The sequence below is a fragment of the Astyanax mexicanus genome, chromosome 18, assembly GCF_023375975.1.
Source record: "Astyanax mexicanus isolate ESR-SI-001 chromosome 18, AstMex3_surface, whole genome shotgun sequence".
Classification (NCBI taxonomy): Eukaryota; Metazoa; Chordata; class Actinopteri; order Characiformes; family Acestrorhamphidae; genus Astyanax; species Astyanax mexicanus.
In genome coordinates, this window is record NC_064425.1 from 42243060 (window position 1) to 42265413 (window position 22354).

General features: G+C 36.2%; 1 protein-coding gene and 1 long non-coding RNA gene across 2 annotated transcripts; both read left to right on the top strand.

Moving 5' to 3' along the window:
- Positions 1 to 284: 284 nt before the first annotated feature.
- cldn11a (claudin 11a) lies at positions 285 to 10229 on the top strand. The gene is made up of 3 exons (XM_007245116.4): positions 285 to 1235; positions 4288 to 4452; positions 7618 to 10229. Exons 1-3 carry the CDS (start codon positions 1010 to 1012, stop codon positions 7875 to 7877), a joined length of 651 nt encoding a protein of 216 aa, XP_007245178.1. The 5' UTR covers positions 285 to 1009; the 3' UTR covers positions 7878 to 10229.
- Positions 10230 to 17625: 7396 nt separating this feature from the next.
- On the top strand, positions 17626 to 18343 carry LOC125782554 (uncharacterized). The gene is made up of 3 exons (XR_007425261.1): positions 17626 to 17936; positions 18017 to 18103; positions 18264 to 18343. It is a non-coding gene; the product is annotated as an uncharacterized LOC125782554 (long non-coding RNA).
- Positions 18344 to 22354: the final 4011 nt, after the last annotated feature.

A 22354-nucleotide genomic window follows, 5' to 3' on the forward strand; every position in this document is an offset into this window, starting at 1 on the left:
AGAGAAAAATACTTTAAGAAATGAAGATCAGTAAATCTAAAACATTTCAAGAACATGAAATGTTGAAAGTATCCTCAAGTGCAATTGTACAGACAGAGAAAGAGAGAGAGATAGAGAGAGAGAGAGAGAGAGAGAGAGAGAGAGAGAGAGAGAAAGAGAGAGAGAGAGAGAGAGAGATTGTTCCAGCCCTGAGTTTGAATCCTGGCTTGTGACTGGTTGAAAGTTCGGGTTGTGGTGTTGCTGTGTATAAAAGGGGGAGTGGGGTTGGGCTGGAGTTTAGATCAGACCACAGGAGCTTCTGCAGGACCACCCTCACAATGAGCATCTCACACTGGACTAACACTGGTATTACTGGGAAACTCTGATGGTAAATCGGACTGGAAGTTTCTGCAAGTAGATTTCACTGGAACTTTCTACTTGGAACTTTTTGATGGTATATAATTTGCTGGCATATCAGATTGAAACACTCTTCTGGAAGATTGGACTGGAACACTTTGTTGGTGGACCATATTTGGACACTCTGCTGGTAGATCAGACCAGAACTCCCTTCTGGAAGATTGGACTCTAAGATACTGCTGGTAGACTAGACCTGAAATCTTTTCTGGAAGACTGGATTGGAACTTTCTGCTGGTATATCAGACCAGAACTCTCTTTTGGAAGATTGGACTCTAAGATTCTGCTGATAGATCAGACTGGAAATTTTTTGCCAGATAATTGAATTGGAACTTTCTGTTGGAAGACTAGACCAGAACTGCTTCTGCTGAAAGAACAGACTTTGAGATTCTGCTGGTTAATCAGACCAGAACCAACTACTGGAAGATCAGACTCTAAAATTCTGCTGGTAGATCGAACCAGAACTCTTTGCTGGAAAATCAGATCAGAACTCTCTGCTGGAAGATCAGACCAAAACCATCTACTGGTAGACCAGGCTCTGAGATTTTGCTGGTAGATCAGACTTAAACTACTCAAACGGTTGATTTCTGATAGTCCAGGTCTATTTGTTTGGGTCATGGCGAACACGTGTCTGCAGTTGACTGGTTTTCTGATCAGTCTTCTCGGCTGGGTCGCCCTCATCATCGCCACAGCAACCAACGAGTGGGTGATCACCTGCAAGTATGGCATGAACACCTGCAGGAAGATGGACGAGCTGGGCGCCAAGGGCCTGTGGGCGGAGTGTGTGATCTCTACATCGCTGTACCACTGCATCACCCTCAACAAGATCCTGGAGCTTCCCGGTGAGTTTCTGACCACACTCTTTATCTATACGTATCATCTGCTGGTCTAGAATTTGATTGCACACAGCCCTTGCTTGCCTGATTCACATTGTGACTCGTGCAAGAATCAGTGAGGTCTGGTTCTGATGTTGGATGACTAGATCTCCAAATTGCCAATCTAAAACATCTCAAAGGTCAGGCATGCACCGTAGTATCATTAGGAATATCCGGATAATTCCCAGTGGGTCACTTTTATGTGTAGGCCAATGAAACAGCTAAAAAAATATGTAGTGATTTAGAGAAATTGGACCATTGAGCCATTAAATGTTGACTTTGAAACATTATTTTACGTTAGACAAATATTCTTTCATATGCAAGTCTTTTGGGGTTTGTCTCAACCAGCTTTGCACATGTATAGGCTGCAGTTTTTGCCCAATTATTCTTTGCAAAACAGCTCAAGCTTAGCCAGGTTGGATGGGGAGAATCTGGTTTTATGTTTAGGGTCATCGTCTTGCTGGAAAGTCTAGAATCTGTTGCAGCCTCCAACAGGTTTTCTTGTTCCAGGATTGCCCTGTTTTTATCTCCATCCATCTTCCCATCAACTCTGACCAGCTTCACTGTCCCTGTTAAAGAAAAGTGTTACTTTTTTACCACACATAGCACTTTGCATTAAGGCCAATAAGTTTAAGAACTGAACCATTTATGAAAATTCATTAGTAATGAATATTGTAAATGTAAATTGTAAAATTGATTGTATTAGTGCTAATGTACATCTGTGGGTGAATAGTTGTGTTAAACACTATAAAGTAGCAGATCTTACTCATGGGGTAAAAGTTATTCATTGAATAGTGCATTGTATCCTGAGGATTCAATTTTAGACCCAGGCCATATTGACCCCCATACCTGTCGCACTGGTGCCCTGTTCTGGTTCTAGCTCTATAGGGTACCTATAGGGTCTGAGGGTACCTGGTACTGAGGGTTTGATTGGCGAGTTCATGTGTGAGTGAGATAGGATACTGTGAAATTGTGTAAAAAGAGTCCCAACCTCACCAATATGAAATATAATTATTCCTCGAGTTACATTCTGTAACAAATATGCATATTCTAGGGTGGGGTTTCTGTGACATAATTTTTTTTTTCATTATTTTGTTCTTGATACTGGTGGAACTGGCACTAATTTGTTTGCTGGGTTGCTAAGCTACACTAAGCTAAACATCTTCAAGGGATTCTTTCGCATAAATACATATACTCTTTAAAAAAATGTTATTTAAGGGTTATTTAATAAAGTTAAAGGTTATTAATAGAACAGTGACAGCTTAAATGTATGTTTTTGATGCTGTAATCCATGCTATATAGTCTGATTGCTTGATAAAAAAAGTTTTGGAGATTCTTAGTTTTGTTTGTTGGGTCCTATTTTATATATTGAGTGTGTGTATCACGTGTCAACTGTGTAATTACACATAAATAATAATATAATAACAATGTAACTACTAAAGATTTTTTATAATTGTCAAACATTTGTAAACATAAAACATATTTAAGCAATAATACATGAGAGGGAGTGCTGTAATGTGTAATATTGGCCTTGCAGTGCCAATATTACAGGTTATAGCACAACCTTCGAGTGTATTATTATGATTATACCACAGTTCCATTACTGCTGTTTATAGAAAGATATTGAGTTAAAGAGGATTAGAAAATAGAATATGTTTGGTTATAAAAACTCTGCCAGTTAAAATAGTTCCATTACTGCTCTGTTTGTAGCTGTGCTGTTTGGCTTGTAAGCGCTGCATCGTTGCTACGTTAACTGTATGTGACTTAGTAGTACATGGAGGGCTTCAGTTACAGTGCATTACTGGCTGATAACGGCACTCATGGAACACCTTTTAGCCAATCACATTGCAGGGTTGGAACTTACTGTGGTATAATTAAGGTTGAGTTTGTTGATTGGTCTGGCATAGGACAGTCAGATGCCTGGCAAAGCTGGTATATTAATTTTATTGGATTTAATGGATTTTTTTGTGGGTTTAAGTTATTAACAAGCTAATTACTAAAATAACTAAAGATATCCAGAATCGAAATAGCAATGATGGTCACCAGTGGTTATGCTGGTAAACCAGCTTGGTAATACTGATTGTTAATCTTAATCATACTGGTCATGCTGGTCAGTCAGCATAGTCAGATTGATCAAATTCAATAAAATATCCTACACTGGTTAACCAGTTTTTGCTATCGTAATGACGGGAAAAGTACACCTTGCGCAGCTCAAAATGCGCAAAAGGTATGTGCCAATCCTCCTTAATAATCATGGCTGTGTTTTGGACATAATGCGAAATAAATCAATCAGTCTGTCACTTAAAATTCCCTTTAAGAATCAGGTGAGCTCTGACTTTGGCGGATTGGAATTTCAATGGCGCAGAGCTTCTGCACTTCTCAGCAAAGGAAACTGACCTGCATGAGCAGCTCATATAAGGGAACAGCAATGATATTTTGTTGTGTATTTTCTTTATTGTTGATGGAAAAGTTGGCTGTGTTAACATGAAAATAGACTGCTGGTGTGGTGTAAGATAGCAATGAGCATCACTACACACCTTGCACTGGGTGTAAGATAGGGCCCTAAAATTAAGATTGATGGTCTTTGCTTGTGAACAACATGATTATATTAACTTTTGCAATAACACACATGCATTTCAGTAGTTATAACATATTAATAAACACATGTAATAGATTACAACACAATTATACAATGTTACAACTATTCAAATAAACTACAGTGTATTTATGTGCTATAATTTTATACTTAAAAAGAGATATTTGTATATTTGCAAATAAATCTGCTGTTTTTGGTACTACTCTGTTAAAATATATATATTTTTTTTTAATCTGAAAAAAGTAGTAATTATTTGCAGGGTTACCAGGGGATTGTCTGTTGAGAGGTCAAAATAGTGAAAATGTTAATTGTTAAAATGTATTTTCTATGGCAAATAATGCACCATTAACTGTAATGCAGCAGTTGGAATAAGGATAACTGTATTAAATAAATAGAATAAATTATTATTATATGTTTTTGTAGCGTATATCCAGACGGCGCGGGCGCTGATGATCACAGCCTGTATTCTGGGTTTACCCGCCGCTGCCATGCTGCTGGTCTCTATGCCCTGTGTTAACCTGGGGGGTGAAGAGCAGAGCGCCAAGAACAGGCAGGCCATGCTGGGAGGAACCATAACACTGATAGTGGGTACGTATTAAAAAAAACCTCAGGATCAGATTCTGTCATTAACACATTAACATTCAGAGATTGTTTGATAAAAGGAGAACAGAGAACATTATTCATTGAAAAATTATTATTATTATTATTATTATTATTATTATTATTATTATTATTATTATTATTATTATTATTATTATTATTATTATTATTCATCCTGATAGTTTCAAAAAGAATACAAGTCTATTTATGACTATTGATAGAGTTTCAAAAAGTGTAAAAAATAATTTATGGTTATTGATCAAATTTCAAAAAGTATAAAAACATGAATTTATGGTTATTGATAACTTTTTAAAAATATAAAAATTTATTTATGACTATTAATAGAGTTTCAAAAGGTATAAAGATAATTTTATGACTATTAATAGATTTTAAAAAATGATATAAAATTAATTTATGACTAGAATTTAAAATGTATAAAAATGAACTTATTACTGCTGATAGAATTTCAAAAAGTATAAAATGAACTTAAGATCATTGATAGAGTTTAAAAAGCATAAATGAACTTATTGACAAAGGTTCAAAAAATTACAAAAAAAATATTTTGAAGTTTAAAAAAAATAAATAAATAAATAAAACCATATCAATTAAAACTTGTGCCAAAGGATTGAGGTTTAATAGAACTTTACATGCAAAATGTAATGTACATATATGAACAAAACCACTAAAATCAAACTTTTAGTTATTAGAGCTTTACAAAGTATATAAATAAACTTCTGATGATGGATCAAGGTTAACATTTATCATGGTTACTGATAGAGCTTCAAAAAAGAATCTCATCTATGAACAGAATAAAAAACATATGCTTATACAGTACATAGAGGTTAAAAAATAATAATAATAATAAATGACACCTTAAAATAGGTGTTCAAAAAGTAAAAGAAAAAAAAAATCATACCAATAAAGGTTCAAAAATTAACTATTCACTACTAACTATTAACTAGTAACTCAATTTACTTACAAAAAAAAACTAAAAAAAAATACATATATATATATATATATATATATATATATATATATATATATATATATATTTATAGAAGTAAAAATAAGCCAATCATGTTTCCATATTCTTATATAATTAATTCATATTAAAGTTCCTAGAAATCAGCTGTTGATTTAATTTGACTCACTAAGCCCCGCCCCCTTTCTCCCACTGGTCTAATCTTTCATTTAGCCTTGATACCGCCATACCTCTCTCTCTCACACATACACACACACACACACACACACACACACACTTCCTGTGAACCTGGTGGGGGTTGCCATGTACTGAGCCAAGATAATCAGACTGGTGTTATTGTTTCTGATCTTTATGCTTACGCTACACTCTGATATTCGTACCGTCAGCACTGACAGCACTGATACCAGAGTTCACAACATCAACACTATCTAAACTCTAACACACTGAGGCTGCGTCACAAATGTGTATTTATCACTTATATTAACTTTATATTTATCAACTTTTAAAGAATGTAAGGTAACACTTCATAATAACTTTTATTATTACATGTTTAACTGATGACAAATAAGTGTGAAAAAAGCATCAGTTTTTATTATCAAATATTTATACATGGCACTTAGTTATCAGCATGCATATTCATAATTAGAAATGTTAACGAGTCATTAGCTCATCAGAATTTTTGCATTCCTAAATTGCAAGTAATAAGAATTTTGGTACCACTTTAAAATAAGACTACCTTTATAAAGGGTTTATAAATGGTTTACAATTAGTTTATTAATGGTTACTAATTAGGTTGTAAATGCCTTAAAAATCATTAATAATCAGTTATAACACATATACGTAGAAAGGGCAAAACTGACCTGTTGTTTGCCAAATAGTGAACTCACAGCCTATATCTATATTGTTCCCCTTTCTGGTACTTTCTATGGTACCAGAATTTTTTAAACCTGTTTAAATGTTTATCAGTTGTAATTTATGATGCCAATGTGTTCATTAGTATTTACGAATATGTTAGTAACTTTTACTTACTTAAAATGTGAAAATAACAATTGTTTTTATCATTATCGAGTGTTTCTTCAATTATATTTGACTTTTATTTTGAACGCAGAGAGTGTGAACCTAAGATATTTCATGTTTTATCTGCCCAACCTTATTTCATTAATTACTATTAAATCAAATCAAATCAAATGTATTAATATAAAACCTCACTTTCAGACCAACACACTCTTCAGCAGGATATCAGAATATGTTGGATAATAAACTTTTATTTTGAAAGCGTGACGAAATCTGAACCCCCACTATGAAAAGCACCCTCTCTCGGGAGCGTATTTATAATTAAAGTTATCAAGAAGACAAGAGGTGGTGCTTTTTCTGGCGGGGGGTGCTGAATTTGGCACAACACCGGCTTTACATGCGAGGTCAGTTTTGAGTGCAATGAATACAATAACAATAACAATATACTGCAATAAAAACAGGTAATGACTTTTTGATAATGTCTTGTTCTGCTAACAGACTGGGAGGGTTTGGGTTATCTAACGTTTATATTAACTGCTGCCAAAAATCTCTATGAAACGTTATATAAAGTTATATTCTTATTTTAATAAAAGGACACCATCGTAAGAAGGGCTTTCAATAGAAAAAATGCTACCACTTTAAAATAAGACTACCTTTATAAAGGGTTTATAAATTGTTTACAATTAGTATTAGTATTAATGCTTACTAATTAGGTTGTAAATGCCTTAAAATTATTAATAATCAGTTATAACACATACGTAGAAAGGGCAACAATGACCTGTTGTTTGCCAAATAGTGAACCCACAGCCATCTATATTGTAGCGCTTTCTATGTATGTATTATAACTGATTATTAATCATTTATAAAGCATTTACAACCTAATTAGTAACCATTAATAAACTAATTGTAAACCATTTATAAATCCTTTACAAAGGTAGTCTTATTTTAAAGTTGTACCGAAAAAATTTAATATACAGGACAAAAATGTAAATATACAACAGGATTGGGTTCTGAGTATTGTAGAACAGGGTGAAAGGAGGATAATAATAATAATAATAATATATACAGAGAAACAGATACAGAACTTCAGTCTGTGGTTTAATAAATGTTATATTGATTATTTTATATTTATATGTATGTATGATGTGTTTCCTCAGCGCTGTGTGGGGTCATTTCCACCGTCTGGTTCCCGATCGGATCGTATCAGGAGCAGGACCTGATGACGTTCGGGTTCTCGCTGTACTCGGGCTGGGTCGGGGCGGCGCTGTCTCTGCTGGGCGGGTTTATGATCGTGTGTTGCGCGGTGGAGTCTTCAGCACCGTACACCGAAAACAACCGCTTCTATTACTCCAGACACGGACAGGCCACGCCCACCAACCCCTCCTCCACCAATCACGCCAAGAGCGCTCACGTGTAGTCCCGGGATTACCGTCCAGCTGCCCAGAGGAGCATTACAGCCTAATTCCCCTCAACCCAATCCCATTCCTCCTCTCTCTTTTACTGACTCTCTCGCTCTCTCTCTTTTACTTTCAGTCTTTCACTCTCTGTTGCTCTTTCTCTCTCTTTTATTCTCTCACTTCCTGCAGCTCTTTCTCAGTTTCTTGCTATCTTTCATTCTCGTTCTTAAACTCTCTCATTTTCGGTCTTTCGCTCATCCTCAATCTTTCAATATCTCTCTTTCTCTCTCTTTCTCTGACTCTCTTTCTCAATATTTTGCTATATCTTTCTCCTTTTATTCTCCTGCTTTTGCTCTTCCTCAATCTTTGGCTATCTCTCTCTTTTATTGTCTCTCTTTCACTTTTTCCCTTTGCTCTTTCCCTATCTCTCTCTCACTTTTTCTTTATCTGACTCTTTCGCTCTTTCTCAATCTCTCCTTCTTACTCTTTCACTTTTGTTCAATTTCTCTTTCTCTCAATCTCTCTTTCACATTCCCTATTGCTCTCTCTCTTACTCTCTTTCTTCATTCTCTCCTTTTTTGCTCTTTTCAATCTCTCACTATCTCTTTCTCACACTCGTTCTCTCTGTCTTTTTTTCTCTCTCAATCTCTTTTTCATTATCTCTCTCTGACGCTCTTTTGCTATCTCTTTATCTCAATCTCTCCTTCTGACTGTCTCACACTCCTCTACCTTCTTGCTCTTTCACTTTCTCTCTCACTCTTGTTCAATTTCTCTTTCTCTCAATCTCTCTTTCTCATTCCCTGTTGTTCTTTCTTTCTTACTCTCTCTTCATTCTCTCTTTTCTTGCTCTTTTTTTAATCTCTCACTATCTCTTTCCCACACTCGTTCTCTCTGTCTTTTTCTCTCTCAATCTCTTTTTTATTATCTCTCTCTGACGCTCTTTTTTCAATCTCTCTTTCTGACTCTTTTACACTTTACCTTCTTGCTCTTTCTCTATTTCTCTCCATTTATCATTCTCTTTCTCTTTTACACACACTATTTCTCACTGTCTATCTCATTATCTCTCTATGACACTCTTTTACTCTTTCTCAATCTCTCTTTCTGTCTTTCTCACACTCTACCTTCTTGCTCTTTTTCTCTCTCCCTCTCACTTTTTCAATGTCTTTCAATTTATCATTCTTTCTCTCTATTTCTCATTATCTCTTGACGCGCTTCTCTCTTTCTCAATCTCTCTCTCTCTCTCGCTCTCTCTCTCTCTCTCTCTGGTCTCTGATTTCTCTATTTCTCATTATCTCTTGACGCTCTTCTTTCTTTCTGACTCTTTTCAATCTCTCTCTCTCTCTCTCTCTCTCTGGTCTCTGACTGTAAACAGAGTGGTGTAATGCAGGGCGGACACTCGTATGAACCTGCTGCCCTCAGAGCACTCGGACTGAATGAGGCCTTCTTTAATTTGTACTTTTTTTCCTTTTTAATTCTTATTTTAATTACTCGTCGTACATCGGACCCTCTGCAGTGTTTTGGGGATTGTGAAACACTAATAGATCAGTATTTGTCAGTATTTGCTTTAATTTGCTTTTAATTCTAACTGTTTTTTGTGAAATATAACTACTTCCAGTTTGCGAGGACTTTTTTGGTTTGTTTATTTTACATTACAATGCAAACAGTGATTTTAGTAAGTCTTAAGTGTAACCTGAATATCTAATTTTAACTATTAGATATTTAGACTGTTGTATGATTTTTGTTGAATTTGTTTTTTATTTCTTCATCAGAAACAATTAGAAACTCATTACAGAGTCTAAAATAAACTTCTGGTACCGTGAGTCACCAGTGGGTCTTGAGCAACTGTTTAATTACATGTTATTCCAAGTGTTTGACCTTTTTGATTAATTTTGGCTTTTTGGCTTTTTTAATTGTACAATTAAGAGGATTTTTTTCTATCACTCAGCTACTGATCAGTAACCATAAAATATGGACACATGTCAACTCAATAAGTAGATCTGGATAAGGATTTTTTTTGGGCTGATTTGAGCTTAAATCCACAGATTGCTGCTTGCAGCTCGAGTTATTAACAGTTCAGATCATGTTTAAACATGCAGATCATCTTCACTTGTTTTATATCTGTAAAAACACAAGAATTCAAATTGAGATGAAATAAATATGGAAAATCTTCTAAAATTAACCAGATCTCATTATGAGATTATATATTTAGAAGATTGATTTAGAAAATGATTTCTTGTTTCTGATTATTTTTTTAAAAAAAGTTAAAAATCATTGTCTGATTTTTGGGATTTCCTGTCTGAGCTGGTTATTTATTTGTGATGTTTCAATTTTACATTTTATTAAATAAACAATGATTTGTTTACCACTCTAAAGTCTCTTCTCAAACTCTCCAGTTGGGTCTCAGATGAGTCTCAGGACACAACAGCGGATCATCTCAGTTTTTTAACCTAAACAATTACTCATAAGTTGGCTAAAAGTTGTGTAAAGTAATTGTTAAAGAAAGTAATATATCTGATATGAACTTCAATTTTTAACTTGAAGTTAAAAAACTAAATCTAAAACTAGAACTAATGGTTTTGTTTAAGGCAATGTCAAATCCAAACTCCTTTTTGTTTAGTCTAATTTAAAATGTCTAATCTAAGCTAAAAAATATATTTAATTGGTGTAACTAATCTAAAATTGTCCTATTTGAAAACAACATAAAGCACATTTTAAACAATTTAATCCAAAAGTTTGTTTTACTGAATCTAATCTAAAGTTTTTTTCTTGAATCTAATGAAGAAATGTCCTTTTGATGAATCCAATCCATTCTGTTAAATCTAATAAAAAAGTTCAGTAACTAAATTCTCTGTAAGTATTAGAAAAACGTACCTCCTTATTCTTTTACTCAGTTGGCCACTTTATTAGAAACACATACTAAACGTATTTTAATATTGGCCACTTTATAAGAAACACCCTGCTTTTTGTTATCACGGGCCACTTCACTAGACACACCTACTGACATGGTTTTATTACTGGCCACTTTATTAGAAACACCTTTATAAACCCTTGTGCTTCCATTTATTGACCACTTTATTAGACCTACTAAAGTACTTTTATTACTGGCCACTTTATTAGAAACACCTTTATAAACCCTTGTGCTTCCATTTATTGACCACTTTATTAGACCTACTAAAGTACTTTTATTACTGGCCACTTTATTAGAAACACCTTTATAAACCCTTGTGCTTTCCATTTATTGACCACTTTATTAGACCTACTAAAGTACTTTTATTACTGGCCACTTTATTAGAAACACCTACTTAACTTGTGAATTCTCTCACTGGCCACTTTATTAGAAACACCTACTTAACTTGTGATTTCTCTTACTGGCCACTTTATTAGAAACACCTACTAAACGTATTTTAATATTGGCCACTTTATAAGAAACACCCTGCTTTTTGTTATCACGGGCCACTTCACTAGACACACCTACTGACATGGTTTTATTACTGGCCACTTTATTAGAAACACCTACTGGACTTGTGATTTCATGTATTACAAAAAAACTACCTCCTTGTTTGTCCTGTCATTTGGCCACTTTATTAGAAACACATACCTCCTCCCTTCTTGTGATTTCTCTCACTAGCCACTTTATTAGAAACACCTACTGGACTTATTTCATTTATTAGAAAACACTTTTTCTCCTTGTTCATCCTGTAAATTGGCCACTTTATTAAAAACATCTACTAAAGAGCTTTTAAAACTGGCCACTTTATTAGAAACAAAAGCAGTTAGTATACAATAGGCTGACCCAGCACTTCACTGGATACCTCCTGTCAATTGGCCACTTTATTGGAAACATAAACTTAACTGTTAATTTTATTTATTGGCCACGTTATTAGTAAAAACCTACCCCCTTGCTCTTCCAGTCATTTGGCCACTTTATTAGAAACACTTACCTCCTCCTCCCTTCTTGTGATTTCTCTCACTGGCCACTTTATTAGAAACACCTACTGGACTTGTGATTTCACATTTATTATAAAAAAAACTTCTTCTCCTTGTTCGTCCTGTCAATTGGCCACTTTATTAGAAACATCTACTAAAGTGCTTTTAATACTGGCCACTTTATTAGAAACGAAAGCAGTTAGCATAGAGCAGGCCGACCCAGCACTTCACTGGATACCTCTGGTCAATTGGCCACTTTATTAGAAACATCTACTTGACTGTTAAATGTATTTATTGGCCACATTATTAGTAAAAACCTACCCCCTTGCTCTTCCAGTCCTCCTCCTCCCTTCTTGTGATTTCTCTCACTGGCCACTTTATTAGAAACACCTACTGGACTTGTGATTTCATTTATTACACAAACACTTCTTCTCCTTGTTCGTCCTGTCAATTGGCCACTTTATTAGAAACACCAACTAAAGTGCTTTTAAAACTGGCCACTTTATTGGAAACGAAAGCAGTTAGCATACAGCAGGCCGAGATACCTTGCCTGGCTGGTCCACCTTGCTGGTGTTCAGTTAGCGAGTGCAGCTTGTCACCATGATCTAGATCTTCATCAGAGCTTTTCTGCAAACATTTAGCATTTTCGGATGGTGGACCTCCGCCACACCCACCACTGAGCTCACTGTGTGGGATTAGGGTCTGCTGGTGAAGACGTGGGAAGTGTGGGAACTGTTTGTCCAAAACCGAAGATGACTTTGTTACTGTTGCCTGAAAAAAAAAAACCTGCAAAGCTTCGCTGATTACAGCGTTTCTTACGTTCTCATTCGCTACATGTTTTTCATCGCTAATCGAGAGACCTTGAACCTTGAAGTGACACAGTTTCAGGAACAAAGAAAGAACGTGATGTCCTCTGAAGCATTTCAGATAAACAGTAAGAGCAGAAGAATGAGGGGAGTTCTGGAGATAAACACGGCGAGGTCAGGCTTTGGTTTAACTGAGGTTGCTTGCATAACCATGAGTGATACACACTGATCAAGCATAACATTGTGAACATCTACTTGTTTCTACACCCATTAGTTAGTGTGTGATGTATGTTGTGCTGGTATAAGAGGATTGGATGCAGCAGTGCTGCTGGAGTTTTTAAACACTGTCATTAACTGGCCTCCACTCTATTACTCACTTCACCTACAGCTGAAACACCTTGTAGATAAAGTAAAGTCAGAGACAGAAGCTCTGAATCTGTTGTTGCACAGTTTGGTTTCGTCATCCTCTAGTCCTTCATCAATGGCTACAGGACACTGACCACAGGATACTGTTCCACAAGAATCTGTTCCACAGGATGCTGTTCCAAAAGGTGCTGTTCCACAGGATGCTGCCCACAGGACACTGTTCCACAGGATGCTGCCCAAAGGATGCTGTTCCAAAGGATGCTGTTCCACAAGATGCTGTTCCAAAGAATGCTGCCCACAGGATGCTGTTCCAAAGGATGCTGTTCCAAAGGACGTTGCCCACAGGATGATGCTCCTCAAGAAGCTGATCAAGCATAACATTGTGAACATCTACTTGTTTCTACACCCATTAGTTAGTGTGTGATGTATGTTGTGCTGGTATAAGAAGCTGGAAGCTGTTCCACAGGATGCTGTTCGACAGGACGCTGCCCACAAGACACTGTTCCCCAGGATGCAGCCCGCAGGATGCTGTTGGTTAACTAACTCAAGCCAGCAGTGACCCTGAGGTGTTTAAAAACTCCAGCAGCACTGCTGTATCTGATCCACTTGTTCTATATGATCAGTGGAGATGAAAAAAAAATAGATTAAAGGTATAGAACAAGGCGGTCGTCATAATGTTATGCTTGATCAGTGATTACACTGTATTTATATATACAGTATATACACATTATTGTAGTCTGGGAAGAACTTCTAACCCTTGAATGGGTCCTAATTGCATATTATGCATTCATAAATAAGAACAGTGCCAGGCAATAGTTTGGACACACAAATGAATGCTCATGAATGACTTCAAACCCCAAGTGAAATGGCCATATCATTAAAACCACCTGTCTAACATTAGGTTAGACAGACCCATTTCAATGCAGTTTGCTGCAGATCCTTTAAGTCCTGCAAGGTGCGACGTGGGCGGAGCCTCCATGAGCATCAGTGAGACTTTGTGGCGTGAACCTGTTGTCATCTGGTTCTCCAGTTGGGTCACCACCATTCCTCCTTGTGTCACTTTTGGGAGGAGCTGATTACTGCATACCTGGGAACGCCCCACAACAACGACCTACCTGAAGGAACAGTGACAATATGTGACGATATACAGTATACAAAGATTAAAACCATTAAAACCACCTGCCTAATAATAATAGACCCAAGGCCTGGACTCTACAAGACCTCTGAAAGTGTTCTGTGGTATCATCACCATCATTATCCCATAATCCCATAATTCACTAAGCTAATCAACCAGCATGACCAACCTGACCAAGCTAATCAACCAGTGTGGACATGCTGGTCAACAGGCGTAGCCATACTGGTTCACCAGTTTGGTCAAGCTAATCAACCCAATCAGTCCACAACAATAATCAGCTTGACCAAACTGGTCAACCAGTATGGCTAAGTTTGTTGACCAGCTTGGCCGCAGTGCTTTAATGTTGTTAAAAATGTTGACTAAAATCATATTTATTTATTTATTTTAAGATATTAAATTAATTTGGTTTCCAATGCAGAAAAAAACAGCCTGGCCTGATCAAGCTTGTCAAGTTGGTTTAATCTGATTGACCAGCATGGTTACTAAACATCATGAGCTATTTCTAGCTGGTCAAGTCAACCAGAATGATCAAGTTGTTGGCTAGCAAGACCAGTCTGGCCATTCTGGTTCATTGGAATAATCAGCTTGACCAAACTGGTCAACCAGTATGGCTTGGCTTGCAAACCAACATGACCATCATTAACACACTAAATAATCATGCTGGTCCACTAGAATGGTCAATCAATACGACCAAGCTTCTTGACAAGCCTTGACCAACGTGGTCTTCTAGTCCATCAAACACACTCTGTGCTGACCGGCAGTAAAGAATGTCAAGCAGCTTATAATCAACCTATTACCAGTATGCTTGACCAAGTATGCTTTAGACCATCTAAACCCCATCTGAGCCCCATTGTACACGTTACAGTACACATAATAGCCCTTCAGATCTCTAGGAGGAGAGGTGCTTTGAGACCAACTGTTCTGCAATTGGGTTTAACAACCCTCTGGACTGGAGAGCTACTAGTCTGTAAAGCTCCATCCCATTACACTTCATTTTCCAAAACAGTTTTTTTTTTTTTATCTTTTAAAAAACCCTTTGTAGCACCTGTATTTTTAAGAGTGTTCAAAGTGTTTCAGCTTAAACCTGTAAATCAGAACATCATATCACACTCTACTCAGGGTGTGTCCAAACTTTTGACCGGTACTGTACTGTATACACCATGTGTAGCACCATTAGTACGGGTATTACACAGAACACGCAGAGGACCGACAGCAATGACGGACAGGGGATGGAGGGGGTGTGGTCTTATGAGAGGCTCATAAGTATAAGAGAGTGTGAAGAGGCGGAGCTCTTCAGCTCTTCTCCAGCTGGGAGAGGAGGGGGGGGCGTGTCCATGTCTGAGCAGACATACAGTGCAGACACACCCACAGGCCTGACTGTATGACCTCACAGCACTGGAAAATATGATAACAGCACAGAGGAAAGCTTCTGGAATGAGGAGAATATGTTTAATATTGGCTATTATGGGATTGTTTTAAGATTATTCAGTAAATTGTACTATAATTAAATTAGAGGACCATTTAAGATCATTTATGTTTATTTTAACGTTGAAAAAATACATTTAAAATGTCAAATTTAAAAATAAAAACAAAACATAAAACCAGCTCAAGCTAGTCAAGTTTTTTAGTTGGAGTTTGATGGTTTAGCTGTACTACCAGTATGGCCAATCTGATTGACCATTATGACCATATAGGTGGTTGACAAGATCAACAACATTGGTTGACCATCTTTACCAAACTAGCTCACCAGTTTGCCCATCTTAAAGGTCACCCTGATGAAGGCATGACCAAACACTGACCAATATGACCACTTTGTCCAGTTCTACTAGCTTTCAGCTTGGTATTGATGGTCATACTGGTCAACCAGCTTAGTATTAATGGTTATATTGGTCGACCAGCTTGGTATTAATGGATATATTGGTCAAGCAGCTTGGTTTTAATAGTTATATTGGTCGACCAGCTTGGTCTTGATGGTTATATTGTTCAACCAGCTTGGTATCAATGGTTATATTGGTCAACCAACTTGGTATTGATGGTTATATTGGTCAACCAGCTTGGTATTGATGGTCATACTGGTCAACCAGCTTGGTATTGATGGTTATATTGGTCAACCAGCTTGGTATTGATGTTTATATTGGTCAACCAGTTTGGTATTAATAGTTATATTGATCAACCATCTTGGTATCGATGGTTATACTGGTCAACCAGCTTGGTATTAATTGATGTTTATATTGGTCAACCAGCTTGGTATTAATAGTTATATTGATCAACCATCTTGGTATCGATGGTTATACTGGTCAATCAGCTTGGTATTGACGGTCATACTGGTCAACCAGCTCGGTATTGATGGTTATATTGGTCAACCAGCTTGGTATTGAGGGTTATACTGGTCACCCAGCTTGGTATTTATGTTTATATTGGTCAACCAGCTTGGTATTGATGTTTATATTGGTCAACCAGCTTGGTATTAATAGTTATATTGATCAACCATCTTGGTATCGATGGTTATACTGGTCAACCAGCTTGGTATTGATTGATGTTTATATTGGTCAACCAGCTTGGTATTGATGTTTATATTGGTCAACCAGTTTGGTATTAATAGTTATATTGATCAACCATCTTGGTATCGATGGTTATACTGGTCAACCAGCTTGGTTTTGATGGTTTTATTGGTCAACCAGCTTGGTATTGATGGTTATATTGGTCAACCAGCTTGGTATTAATAGTTATATTGGTCAACCATCTTGGTATCGATGGTTATACTGGTCAACCAGCTTGGTATTGATGGTTATATTGGTCAACTAGCTTGGTCAAGCTTGGTCATACTCGTAAACCAGCATGGTCAAGCTTAGTCATTTAGTGTTTAATGGTCATTTAACCATTAAACTCAAATCAATCATACCCTATAGTGGTCAAGAGCTAATCTGGTGACCCATCTTAAACAGGGTTTTTATTTTTATCTACTTTATGAACATCCTGATCTATATAATATGACATAAAACAAGTTAAATGTGCCATAATAGAAACAAATACATGAAATAATCTACTTAAATTCCCATAATGAGAAATATTTCACATATCCCCATCATATTGGATGCTTCCCCGTGCTGAAATATCATGTTTTGCAGTGTAACAGCATGGTTTGAATTCTTCAAAACCATATTGTTCCTCAGTGACATAGAGCACCAGTGTGGTGATGGGGATGGGACAGAGTTGTATGTTTTTTGTTAGTGTGTAACGTGTGTGTAATGTGTGTGTAAGTGTGAGTAAGTGTGTGTGTGTGTTTCATACCTTCGCATAGACCACGGCAACCCTTTCAGTATGCTTGTGTTTCACACTCAGGAATGTACTGGGACCAGTGCCAGTCTAGATCCTCCCAACACCCGCCCACATCCCCAGAACAAAACAGGCCGGGGTCCGGCTTCACGAGAGTCTCGGCCAATCAGAATCTCCTCAAAAGTGTTTTTAATCCCCCATAAACCTCAAACTTCAGGGAACACATGAAGATATTTATTGTTTTTAGCTTTTCTTCCACTGGAAGTTCTTGTTCCAGTGACCTCTAAAGTCAGATACTGGAGCTGGGATTGATTATTAAATGTAGTTTATATTTATAATATGATACGAACAAAATTATAAGAATTATTATCATATTTCTTAATTAATAAACTTCCTTATTCTTGTTTTAAGTGATTTAACCTACTAATAAACAGTGTTTTACTGTTTATTTGTGTTTAGTATTCTAATGTTATATAGACTTAATTACAGGTAGACACTCTTACTGACCACTGACTTTATTAATGTTTATTTGGGTTTAGTATTCTAATGTTATATATAGTTAATTACAGGTAGACACTATCACTGAATACTGCATTTATTTATATTTATTTGGGTTTAGTATTCTAATGTTATATAGAGTTAATTTCAGGTAGACACTCTCACTGAACACTGGCTTTTTTATTTATTAATGTTTATTTGGGTTTAGTATTCTAATGTTATATAGAGTTAATTACATGTAGACGCCCTCACTGATCACTGACTTTATTAATGTTTATTTGGGTTTAGTATTCTAATGTCATATAGAGTTAATTACAGGTAGACACTCTCACTGATCACTGACTTTATTAATGTTTATTTGGGTTTAGTATTCTAATGTTATATAGAGTTAATTTCAGGTAGACACTCTCACTGAACACTGGCTTTTTTATTTATTAATGTTTATTTGGGTTTAGTATTCTAATGTTATATAGAGTTAATTACATGTAGACGCCCTCCCTGAACACTGACTTTATTAATGTTTATTTGGGTTTAGTATTCTAATGTTATATAGAGTTAATTACAGGTAGACACTATCACTGAATACTACATTTATTTATATTTATTTGGGTTTAGTATTCTAATGTTATATAGAGTTAATTTCAGGTAGACACTCTCACTGACCACAGACTTTATTAATATTTATTTGGGTTCAGTATTCTAAACATTCTATGTTTATTTGGCTTTATTTCATTGTTTTATATAGAGTTCAACCTATAACAGTAGAATAACCTGTTTTTTCTGTAATTAACTCTATATAACATTAGAGTACTAAACTCAAATACACATTTATAAAGTCAGTGATCAGTGAGAGTATCTACCTGTAATTAACTCTATATAACATTAGAACACTAAACCTAAGTAAACATGAATAAAGTCAGTGATCAGTGAGAGTGTCTACCTGTAATAAACTCTATATAACATTAGAACACTAAACCCAAATAAACATTAATGCTATATAAAGTTGGTAGAGAGAGTATTTAAAGTGATGCTTGCTTTACTATTTAAGATTAGAGATTTTTCTGTAGATTCTCTAAACTTTCAGTGTTTATTTGAAGTGAAGTTCTCATGGATCCAGACCACCGGCATCCCCCCCCCACCCCCCCCACGAACCGTCTGATCCAAGAGCAATGCGATACCATCTCACACCGTCTCACAGCAGAAGAAATGCAAAGCAAGAGTGAGGCTTTTATCAGATCTGCAATAAATAACTTTCATTTTTGCATGGAGGCAATATCAACATCTCATTACACACACAGTGCCACGGGCAGCAGAACCACAGATAGAGAAACAATAAAGAATAGATTCTTTTTCTGCTTTTTTTTTTTTTTCTTCATTTTTTTTTTTTTTCAAACCAGAGTACAAGAACACATCCACTCAGTACCAAAATATACAGCAAAAACACGGATCGGGTTCGCGGGAGGAAGCCAACCTCAACATGTTCCCCAACAAAACACCAAACCAACTCAGCGGCAGGAAATATACCTCACAAACACAACACCGCGCCGAACTGCACCGCACCGCACCGCGGCGTACCGCACCACAGAGACTAAATAAACCACTAGTAGCTGAACTTTCCAAAAGCAAACCAGCGGCAGCATCTGATTAAAATTTAACAGCTTTAAACGGGTTCGTAATAAAATATCTCTCTTTGTTTTTAGCTTGTTACGGTTTTGTCTTTGTGTTTTAAGCAGCACAAATTAGGGGGTTAATAAGGTGTTCTCTGTTCTGTAAAGCCTGAAATAGACTCATTTTAATTAAACAAATGATTAAATAATTAAAGACAGATTTTTCAATAAAGTATCAATACGTGCATAAACACAGATTGCATTATTAGTAGTGGTGTCAATCGATTCTAAACATAACTGCATAATCAGAACTCTCTTTTTCTTAACCCTCTATGGCATGAATTATATTTGGGGGGGGGGGGGGCGAAATCACTATTTGGGGGATTTTTTTTCTTGGGAACTTTTTCTTTTTATTTTGATAACAAGCTAATTATTTAAACCACCACTGCTTCATTATGATGGCACTAACAAAAGTGGTCTACATGATAATTCCACGTGGTAACAAATAAAAAAAAAACTTGTTTTAATAAGCTTACTTCTTTACATATTCTTGCACATATACACATTTTTATTTATGATTTTATGCTTGTATGCCTTATGGGATTTAACATAGATATGACTTGTAACATTATATTAAAAAATAAAATAAATAAATTAATTAATTAATTAATTAAACAATCTGTCAAGTCAGATTTTATTATATGTTATATTTATGGACGTTTAACTATTGTCCAGCTGTAATAAAATTAGGCTTTAAAATAAAACACCTTAATAAAGCCCTAATTTGTGCCGTTTATAATAAAAAAATGTAAAGTTCCTACAGTTTTATCCTGTTTCTGTCTAAACTAATTTATGTTCCAGAGCTCTAATCTAGATGGAGGTACGGTGACCGTTAAAACATCAACAAAGAGTCGTTTCCATCCAAAAACAGGTCATTAAAAATAGCCCCTCGCTGCTGTAGCTCCGGTTCCTGCAGTGGGTCGACGGAACGCCACCCCGGAGCTATCGGATTACCGGAGCAGAACCTGGAGTTAGGAAACACCTGTTTATAAAAGCCTCGCTGGAGGTTTCTGCAGGTCCGATAGCATCTCGTGTCTGATGCAGTGAGCAGGGCTCTGTAAACCCCAGGAATTCTGGGATGTGGCTTTCTGTTACATCACTAGGGGTGCACGAAAATATCAATATATATCGAAGTATTACGATATTTTTTACGCTTCGCAATTTTTTTTGTATTAATTTAGATTGGTGTAAAGATTGGTGTCAGAAGTGGTTAATTTAGTGTTGTATTTGTCCTGATTGGTTAAAAAGTTACTTTCACCCTTACTTTTACTTCTTACAGTATCTTACAGTATGGCAGTATACCACGATATTTCTGACAAACTGTTACGTAACCCCTGTAACGTGATGTGCATCTTATCTGATGCGCCACTTTAATGGCAATACACCGTCCGTCCTCTACATCACAGAGTCGTATTATGTCTCGTTGTGGTCGTTGCACATGCAAATAATTAGCGACATGTTTTTAACTCCTGAGGCAGCTCCACATGCTACACGGCCCACAACAACAACAACAACAGCGACGACGATGGTGACAATGAAAACGCCACAGGGACGGAGCGGGCACAAAACGCGCCAACCGAGGCCCAGATAAAGCTCTACACAACCAGGATTTTCACTTTAACCCCTTAAACTCCATACTCCAGCTCCAACATATACAGTCATACACAGTACTGTACAGAGGTTTTGGTCCCCTTACAACCACTATTTTAAATTTCTTTCAAAAGTGATTTTATGTTTAGTGTAAAAACTTGATTCACAGTTAGCCAACAAGCTAAAGACTCCACCAAAACTGGTAAGATAATTTTAAGATAGTGTTTTATGGTGATTTTTAACTGAATATGTCCCAATTTGTAAGCCTCAGGGTAGCACTGTTAGCATTGCTAAAGGTTAGCATTGTTAGCATTTACCTCTACCACAACTGGAAAGAAAATCATAAACGTGTGTTTTATGGTGACTTTCAACTAATATGTCCCAATTTGTAAGCCTCAGGTTAGCACTGTTAGCATTGCTAAAGATTAACATTGTTAGCATTGCTACAGGTTAGCGTTGTTAGCATTTACCTCTACCACAACTGGGAAGACCATTATTTACTTGTGTTTTTTGTGGTGACTTTCAACTGAATAAGCTAGCTAGTTAGCTAGCTAGTTAGCTAGCTGCTGAGACAAACTACTGGTGTGTTTTTTTTTTTTTTTGCTTTGTATGCTTGTTATGAAAAAATATACATGATCTGTTAAAACTACTCATTAAACTATGGTAATATAGTGGTTATCGTAATTTTTAACAAGAAAAATGGTATTTTTGTCCCTTGAGCCAGTGCCAATAGGATTAGGCATTAGTTTTTATTACTAAGCTATACTGATATTTTTATTCTGTTGTAGCTAAAACGTCTGCACAGTACTGTATTTCTGTTTTTATGCAACATTAGATGCTTCATATTACGTAGAAAGATGGTATCACTTTATTTAGATTCTAATTTAGATTTAAAACCTTGTAAAAACCCTACTGAGCAGATAGAAACAATACTTTGGATACTCTGGAGTTTAAGGGGTTAAAAAAGAGCGAGATGAAACTTTTACCATTTTACCCAGAGAACGAAATAACTTGTTGCTAAAACGGACATGGCAGGTGAGTTCTGTGCAATTCCATTTTTACACAATGTCTTAAAGGAACAGTTTGGGTAAAACATAACTGAGCAATGTTTGGAGCTTCTTTAGTTTAGTTACAAGACTAATTTAGCTAGCTAACTGTGCTAATTACAGAAGTTTACCTCAGCGATTAGCAATGCTAACTGAAGTCAATCCGAGACTTTTCTCAAACTGCAT

What these genes read in the sequence shown, in the direction of transcription:
- cldn11a (XM_007245116.4), top strand. Translation starts at nt 1,010, where the DNA reads ATGGCGAACACGTGTCTGCAGTTGACTGGTTTTCTGATCAGTCTTCTC. An exon ending in CAAGATCCTGGAGCTTCCCG is followed by an intron (nt 1,236 to 4,287) that starts GTGAGTTTCTGA and finishes ATGTTTTTGTAG; the next exon opens with CGTATATCCAGACGGCGCGG. An exon ending in AACCATAACACTGATAGTGG is followed by an intron (nt 4,453 to 7,617) that starts GTACGTATTAAA and finishes GTGTTTCCTCAG; the next exon opens with CGCTGTGTGGGGTCATTTCC.